The 9284-nt window shown below is 35.0% G+C and overlaps 1 protein-coding gene and 1 non-coding gene across 4 annotated transcripts; one reads left to right on the top strand and one right to left on the bottom strand.

The window, feature by feature from the left end:
* The first annotated feature begins 633 nt into the window (after positions 1–633).
* TRNAM-CAU (transfer RNA methionine (anticodon CAU)) lies at positions 634–718 on the top strand. The gene is given in 2 exon segments: positions 634–671; positions 683–718. It is a non-coding gene; the product is annotated as a tRNA-Met (tRNA).
* Positions 719–2510: 1792 nt separating this feature from the next.
* On the bottom strand, positions 2511–8699 carry LOC120071160 (AUGMIN subunit 8-like). Of its 3 annotated transcripts, none has more exons than XM_039023262.2 (7): positions 8396–8699; positions 5457–6894; positions 5006–5125; positions 4279–4395; positions 4111–4200; positions 3250–3357; positions 2511–2798 (listed from the first exon to the last, which is right to left on the bottom strand). In XM_039023262.2, the coding sequence occupies exons 2-7, from the start codon at positions 6762–6764 to the stop codon at positions 2727–2729; spliced, it is 1815 nt and encodes a 604-aa protein (XP_038879190.1). In that variant the 5' UTR covers positions 6765–6894; positions 8396–8699; the 3' UTR covers positions 2511–2726. The 3 variants fall into 3 exon arrangements, with proteins under 3 accessions (XP_038879190.1, XP_038879191.1, XP_038879192.1); XM_039023263.2 differs by lacking the exon at positions 8396–8699 and adding an exon at positions 7030–7625; XM_039023264.2 differs by lacking the exon at positions 8396–8699 and adding an exon at positions 7345–7521.
* Positions 8700–9284: the final 585 nt, after the last annotated feature.

The following is a 9284-nucleotide window of genomic DNA, read 5'->3' as shown; positions in this document are numbered from 1 at the left end:
AATTTAGATTTATATTGTGAGTGAAATATCCTCAAAATATAATTGTCCTATACTTACCTTATTAATAGTCGCATGATTATCACAAAAAAATATGTAACAAATATCACATTCTCTGACTCAGTTATATGATACAATATATATATATATATATATATATATATATATATATGATATAGGCTAACAAATGGCGAAGTTCACTTATACAAAAAAAAATTACATAAACATTCATCCAAATTCCTCTGTGTGATAGATACGTTAGACAATTTTCTTTGTCTCTCATACTCCAATTCATACTTATCTGTGAGGGATAAGTGCAATGTTACCTAAATTGGTGGACATGAATATAAAATATCGGTGACATACAAAATTGTTCTCCCAAATCCAAATTAAGTTAATATCTCAACTCATGACAACTTATTCATTCATCCCAAACATCCTCTGAATGTGTTGATTTCATACTTTATACTGTTTGATCACAGAAGTATGCAAAAATATAATCTACATTCTCAACTAACGTCAGCCTTTGAGAAAATAAGGGCATGGAGTTGGGGCATTATTGAAAATTCAGCGCGGAGAATAGGCAATTATGAAAGTTTTTACAATTAATTAAATTGGATTGTACAAAACATCGATGGGGTGGTGGCGCAGTTGGCTAGCGCGTAGGTCTCATAGCTTAAGAGTAATCCTGAGGTCGAGAGTTCGAGCCTCTCTCACCCCGATGTATATTTTTCATTTCCATGGGCTCGTTGAGGCCCAAATATTGATGGCCCATGATGACACTCTGGAAAAACCGGCGTCGTTTTATTGATTTTTCTGTCCGATGAGAGAGAATAGTAATATGTAGAGTATATTTTGTTTACTTTAATTGATTTTTTTCTTTATTGACAAATATGTAGAGTAGGGATCAAATCTCCAAATTCAAGGTTTGATGTCATTGAAATATATTCATATTTTTTAAAAAATTAATACAAAAAAAGTGTTAAATTGAATGTTCATAAATACAATATTTTATGGGTTGTTTTCATATATAGCAAAAAAATTTCTCAACCCATTGAAAAAGTTTTCTATTTTTATATTATATTTGAAAATATTTCTAGTGGTTTTATCATTTAAAATATTTTCTCATATTTTTTTAGGCATTGTTGTTATTATCATTTTCCGTCATCAAATTATCAAATATGTTCTAATGAATTTGAGATATTGTTCCATCAATCAAAATGCCTAACGTTACATGGTATTATATAATTTTGTTCCAACCGTAAGATTCTATGCTTAACAATTGAGCCTGATTCACCTTAAAACACCAAACATGTTTAATCTTTCAGAATTAATTTTAGTTTTGAATCGTGGGGCTGATATTGTGATTCAATTTCATATAATATATTTTAATGGTAAAATACTTTTTTGAGTTAAAAGAACATTTGAAATGAAAATTTCGAACATTTATGTCCCATTCGATAACTATTTTGTTTTTTATTTTTGTTTTTTTTAAAAATAAGCCTATGGACATTACTTCCATCTCCATACTTCTTTCTTTGTTGTATACTTTCACCGGTGGTTTAAAAAACAAGCCAAATTTTGAGAACAAAAAGGTATAAAAAAAAGTTGTTTTTAATTTTAGAATTTGGTTAAGAATTCAATCATTGTATTTAAGAAAAATACAAATTATAGTAAAAACATGGGGATGAAATAAACTTAATTTTAAAAAACAAAAATAAAAATGAAATGGATCCCAAACGGGATCTTTTAACTTTTTAATGGTTGGTACAAGACTTTTAACCAATTGATGTTCAGGCATGCTTTATTGGTAAAAGATTTTCGATACTATCCAACATACTAAATAGCAATACATTTTGATTTCTAAAAGCCCCTATCGACAAGATTGAGCCCAACTTGGCACCTTACATTTCAGTTCAAAAGACCTAAATTCAAGATGTCATGGACAACCAACATCAAACATCTCCACAATGGATCAATCCTTATTTACTCTAGAGCAATCACTTTTAACCAAGTTAACTCTTTCTTTACCATTCACTATTAGATTAGCTCAACCATGGATCACGATGACTATGTCATCGAGGCACACCAACACAACTATGTGTTAGGAGTATTGCTTTAATACCACTTGTAAAGAATAACGATCATCCAAATATCTACACAACGGTATAATATTGTTCACTTGGAGCATAAGTCCCCGTGACTTTATTTTTGGTTTCATCCAAAAAGTTCTATACCATCAAAGATAGTTATTTTCATTTATATACCATGGATCTCATCTTTACCAAGTGTGACTTTTGTCCATTCCAATTTTTGGCTCAAGTAACTACTTACCAACCATGTATATGGAAACAGAAGTGAACTTGAACTGAAATATTCAGGACTTCACTTCCATTTGTATTCCTGACTTGGGCCCGACATTGCATGATTACCTTCAACATCTCTGCCATCTCCTTTATCTTGCTTTTCTCTGGGCTCTTGTAATGGAAGAATTGTGTAAAGGTTGAAAAAAATTTCCAAATGATTAAATAGATTAAAATTAGAAAAGATTTACAGCTACAGAATCCCGCCAAGAATTTAAAGAATGAATTTACATGCAGGGGAAGACTGCTATGGAAGAATAACTCATCTTCTTCAATGAGGTAACAAATAGAAATAGATGGATTTTGTTGTTAGCTTGCTTAGCCTAGCTGGGCTAGTCAGGTTAGGAAGCTTGCCTTTATAAGCTATTAAAACTGGCAGACATTTTCCAGTCCTTGTCTCATTTGAATGAGATGTGTCCACAAACTCTGCTCCTGAACCTGCTTTCAAATTATATACCGTTACTTGGTTTCACGAAAACAAAGACAGATTTTTGTTTTCAATGCAATTGCAAATAGTGAAAGAAAATTGTAACTTGCCCTTTATTCTCGTTAAATAAGTAGCTCTTATAAGCAAGAATGCCTATAGCATGTTTGAGAGTGATTCTAAAATGGTTAATTTACTAGTAATCCACTTTAATAGTGTGAAAAATGTGTTCAAAAGTGTAAAATTGAACATTGAATTAATTTTGAATAATTAAAGGTATGTGGTTTTAAACAAGAAAAAGTGATTCCGACACCAAATTCTGGGGCAAAATGCATAAAATTTGGGAAATAGCATTTATGTAATTGCTTCAATGAGATTTTTGGGACAGTAAAAAGTTCCAAATCAAGATCAAGACAAGCAAGTCCATTAGTCAATTTATACTACCGTGAAATATATCATCCTCACCTGCAAAGCCGCTCTTGATGCTAACAATGCTATACATTCATCAAGCATAGCTTTTTCTTGGGCTGTGACAATGGTAAGTTCAAAAACTAACGTCTGCATTACCTTCACCTGTAAAACAAATAAGAAAGATTAACAGAAGATAACACTGACTAGAACTGCAGACAAGAAAGTTTCCCAACCAAATATTTGGGACTCTAATGTATATTGAGTTTGTAAAGTATAAATAGTTATAAATATCTAACCATTTCCCATCCAAACATCAGCAAACAATTCAACATATCAGATTTTCAGTGGCCTAAAAGACGTAGAAGTATAAGACAAAGCCACTCCATGATGAAAAACAGTACAGATATAAAATGGAATATGGCAGGCGATATAATATATATTTCCTCGAAAGGAGACAGTACAGCAAATGAAAGTTCCTTTCACTATGATGGATGATAAACAGTCGTGGAATCCATGAGCCAAACTTAATAAAGTACATCACCCGAAGATTCCAAATAGTATATATTTATTACAATTATTAGGGAGATGATAAACATGATTATTATTTTTTTTTTTAATGTCCGTAACATGTAGAGCTCACAGGATACAATGCTAACTGGTTGAGAGAGGATCCAAATCAGAGGTAATTTGATGGTTTACAAAGGTTTAGATACTTGCAACATTAAGTTTATCTCCTATAGCTATTATGATCAGAAGAAATCAAATTCACAAGTAGTAAGAACATCAATTGCATTATAAGATGGCAAGTTTGGTCAATGTCCATTACAATTGCAGAGGCTCAAGATTTCAAGGAAGATGTGGAGAAAAACTATTAAATATTGATAACATTCAAAGAAGAGTTATATATAAGTATACCCTTGGGAGTAAGGAGCAAATGGAGGATCCCATTGCCTGCATCACCTCGACGGCTGAACAAATTGCACCATTTAAAGAACCAGCATCTGCCTGTAAATAAGCAAGTATTGTCAGTTACCATATTTGGCTTTCCTTAATTATAGCAAATTACTGGCCAATGTAGCATACTTTAGCTCCTCCAGTTACTGGAACACGAAGAGTGCTCGACTCCAAATCATCTATGACACCTGATAAGGATCGATTATGACTTCTTTCAAGCACAGCCCATTCATTGAGGCAGCTCATCTACATCAATCACATGCAACGTAAAAATCACATAATTTCGATGAAGCATATATGAGAGCAGATGGTCATTCAAACATCAAATACAAGGAGGAGGGGAATTGCAACTTCAAATTCAAAGGATTAGAAGGGTTTTCGTTTACTAAATTCACCAACAAAGAAAAATAAAATATGTTTCTCAAAGAAAATACTTCATCTAAAAACTAGCCTTGTGAAAACACGTGTTACAACTAGTTATGCTTCTATGTTGCTGGAGAAACAAAGCAGGTTCCTTACCCTACTATTCTAAGTTGACATTTTACGCTAAAACTTGTATACATTACTATGTGAAGCATTGAGGTTCAGACCACCTGCCAAAATACCTATTGCATAAGTCTTGGGTTTTATTCATAATCCTTACACCATGGTTGGCAAGTACAATGCCAGAAACTAAATCACACCCATAACAAGTATTTTAGCTCAATTCTGTCCATGCATAATGTTACGTATCACGTGATATAAATTGAGCGCCATCTATACTCAAAACTGTGTATTGCACTAAAGTCAAAATGAATCGTGCTATATAGAGTACACTAATGATATATACTAGCTTTGAATGAATTAATCTTATTACTTGATCATTCATAATTGAGATCAATTTGAGCTCTTGCTTCAGCTGTTGGAGATTGATCCTTTTTCTGATTACTGAATCCCAAAGATTTAATGTTGTATTCCATACGCCAAGAAGAGTTTTCTGCACCAAAGCACAAAAGTTGTTAATCTTTAACTTGCACTTAAAGTATAGAATCAATATGCCAGACATGCAACTTAAGATGCTAATTGGATAAAAGATACAAAATCTGTCTCTAAAAGTTACTGCCAAGTCGAAATAAAATCTTCCGCTTGTTGGACAGTCAGAATATAATTCATGGTTTCTAAGCACAAGAAAATATGTGAACAAACAATGGCAAAGATGAAATCATGGGAAGCAACAATAATCATGTATAGTGCCAACAGAGCACACGGTCATGTTCTAGCCAAAAAAGGGTTTATAATCAAGCAAGATGTCATGCATTAAAACCTACCTCTGCTGTCACCTCCTGATTACGAAGGACAGCCTCAGCCCGTGCATTAGCACATCTCCACTGCAAATGTCTATTATATAGAAGCCGTAGCTTATGAGCACCTTCTATATAGCTTGCTGTCTTCTTTCCCTTCTTATAATCTGCTATGAAAGTAAGTACAGAAGTTGAAGCATTGGATTGAGTTGAACTTGAAGGTCTAATTCGTGATGAGCTAGTTCCTCGAGGAGGTGGAGTTGATGGTCTTAATCGAGATGGACTAACTCCTCTAGCAACAGAGGATAATACTGGTGTCTTAGAAGGTGAAGATGGACGTGGGCAAAGAGTAGGCGAGTCATATCTCCCAACTCGGTTTGCTGTTATTTTAATGCCTGCTAAACTTGAAGAAACGACCTTGTTAGCTGCAGATTCCTGCATTGAATTGTCATTAGCTGAATTTGCCTCAAATTCTTCCCTACTCCTTCCATCAACATAAGGTAGCCTCATAACACCACTGGTCGATTTCTGTAAAGGTTTGTTCACAGTCTCGCCTGTAGTTGCCCTCGTAGAGGATAAACCACTTCCTCGGAGTGGCTTATGTAAGCTTGGGACTCTTTTATCGGTGAGATCCACGGTACAATTCAATGAATTGGAGGATGCTTTCGCACCAACTCTACTTGGCCATCTCTGATGATCTACGAATTGGGTCCGTGACCCATCAACTGGCTTGGAATTCTCTGATTGATCATACCCATTTTTGCCTCTAAGAGGACTCTTCTTTCTTTCTGGCATGGGCTTCCGTGCAACAGTTTGTGTTTCAGCTTGTTTAGATGGGAAATTAGACGAAGGCCTCAGAGTTCGATCAGAAAGAGAAGATAACACGGGTTTTTCCTTCTTACAAACAGGAATAGAAATGGTATCAGATTGGAATGAGACACTCAAACTTCTCATCGTAGAGGGCCACAAACTCTCAGCTCGACCACCGATCATTCTTTTCGATAGCAACTGTACATCTGCAGGTGAACCATGAACTGGTGTGCCTGGGCTTGGAGGAGAAGGGGGCGTGGAGGGTCGCTTCCTCTCTGCTGATTGAGCTCTTTTAAGAACCAATTGGGAAGATGTAGAAACCGTCCGCGTGATGCTTGGTGATGGGCAACGCCGAGGTCCAGACAACGATGAAGGAGAAGATGAGTTAATCTTGGAACGGGAGGGAGACCGTGTGATAACTTCATTGTTCTTTTCTGCTGGAACCAACGGTTGTCTTGGCGTTGCTGTTGCTGCTGCTGCTACTGTATGCTTTCTAAATGCCCGCGCCGATTCGCATACATCCATCCAAACTATTGAAATCAGACCATAGTTATAGATTTCTTCACATAACTACACAATTCGCATTCCCCGCAATCTGGAGAAAACAGTACTCACAAAAAGAAAGATCCTTTTCCCTGCATTATATCTGCCATATCTGCCACCACAAATGCACAGTTAAAAGAATGAACGAAAAAGAAAGGAATAAACCAACGTCAAAGTAAAGAAATAGAAACAGAAAACCATCGAACATACAATTCTACAGCAGAAAAAGATCAATAGAAAGGCGAACCTGAAATTGAAACACTAAAAACTAAGATAAACTTGAATTTGATTAGTTTCTAATCAAGCAATGCTCTTAACCCAAGTTAGATCAGACCACCGAAAGGAAGACGAAGACAGGGTAGGGTAAAGAAAGGGCCACTTAAAAAAGGGGAACTGCCATAAATTGCATCAACGTCTAATTGTTACAGCTTTGGATTCGGCTTGCTTTGACACAAATGGCATTTACAGAGTAGAGGTCCCCTCAGAAACTCCCGGGCGGGAGGATAGAGAGTGTGGGCTTTTGCAGGTGGCTGCAGGATAAGAATAGGAAGTGGAACTTAACTGGAACTTATTTGGCTATGGATGGTTGGGGATGAAAACATGAAAGATTTCGTACATTCCCACTCACAATTTGCTTCACCTTCATCTTCTTTTCTCTGTGCAAAACTTCTCTCTTCATAAAGATCCTCTCATTAAAAACAATTCTGAAACTTGTAAAAGTAGAGAAGTCGCATTACCCAAGTATCTTAATCAGAAATAATACTTTGTAGGTCTAGGGACCAGGTGAAATTGAAAATGTATCATTCAACTCCAACTGTCAATGTTTAATTAGAAAAACAAAACATTATATTAAAAAAAATCAACTAAGACACCATTGAATTTGCTTGTGAGCAATATTTAATTTTCTTCACACAAAATGGTGGATATCCACGTGCAAGGAGAAGAACCTTTGTCCGTTCTGAGAATTTACATGGCCGTAATAAATGGCATATTAATTACCAAACCGAAGTCAACACGAAAGAGAAACGCATTGGAACAAAATTAAGATTTATTATGGTTATATGTAAAGATTAGATAAGAACACGCTTTTAATATTCTCCTCTCCTCTTTAAAACTTTCATAATTCGGCTGCGGCTATCAATAAATGCCGACGAAATTTTCAAGGGTTTTGTGGAGGAATCCTTCTAACTGCCCGAATTTCGACAGATTCGTGCATCTGATACTGGAGACCGGCCTACGCTGAGCCCTTACTGCTAGTATAAATCTCTCGACAGAAGTTTCAGAGATCTTGCAGAGAGAGGAATATAAATAAAACCACGAGACATACTCGAATTTCAGAAATTACAAATACGACAAAGAAAATTCAGTAATTATACTCTCGAATTTTAAAAATGGAAAAGAAAAAAAAAAAGGATCTAACGCCTTTTACGGATGATCCACGAGAAATACTTCAAACTTATTATAGAAAACAAAATACAGTATCTCCCAACTCCTAAGCTACTCAAAAAAGAAGAGAATGAAAACGAAAAAACTCGCAGAAACGTTCCAATTCGAATTGGATTCTCAGAGTTCAATGAAGAAGACATTAAAGAGTTGAAGCAAAGAGTTCTCACCGATACGGCCAAACAAATCACGCGGTGAATCGGAAACGCTACCGGAGGATTCAATTTCGAACTGAAAATCAGAGGAAATTAGGCGCAATTTGATAGGAGAAATCCATAGGGCTCGATTTCTTCAAGAAAAGGGAATAAACGAAGGCGATAAGGTTTTGGGATTTGGAAGGAGAATTAGCCGTACAAGGCTTTTCCAGCGGGCAGAGTTGACGGAGTTTAGATTTTCGAAGAACTTTGAAGAGAGGGAGAAGAAAAGGAAAAGCGCGAGAAGATTAAAATTAATTAAATAAATAAATAAGGGTTTGATGGAAAAACGAGAAAACGGTTATAATTAGGACTTTTGAGATGGTAGGGACCATTGAAGACAGTTGCTTTCGCGCCACCTGCTTTTCTTAATCCTTGTTTATAATATTCATCAAAGGTATTATTATTATTCAAATAATAAATTTGTTTTTTTAAAATATATCATTTAATTATAATTCTTCTAAAATAGGTCAAATTGGGCACAAAAGGAAACTAGTAACTCTTTAACACTAGGAGTAATTTACATTCTTTTTTTACATACATATATATAGAGAGAGTTTTTTTTTTTTAATTTTTAATAGATGACTCTTTCATAAGAGTCTTTATGGTTGATGACCCACACCTCCACAAACGTATCAAATCTAACTTTTTGTAATCTTAATGCGGTGGTAATCTCTATCATAATCTTTATTTTTTTTAGGAAATCCAATAACGATAAGAAAAATGGGAAAATACAACAAATATTTTATAATGTGTCGCGCTATAGATAATCATGTAGGCCGAACATGGTGGTTATCTCTATCACAATTTTTATTTTTCATCCAAAAAACGACAAACTGTCAGAAAACAAAAAAAAACACAACAG

Source organism: Benincasa hispida, chromosome 2, assembly GCF_027475165.1.
Source record: "Benincasa hispida cultivar pf3 chromosome 2, pf3_genome.v1.1, whole genome shotgun sequence".
NCBI lineage: Eukaryota > Viridiplantae > Streptophyta > Magnoliopsida > Cucurbitales > Cucurbitaceae > Benincasa > Benincasa hispida.
The sequence above is the reverse complement of the archived record's forward strand: the minus strand, read 5'-3'. Positions and strand labels throughout refer to the sequence as shown.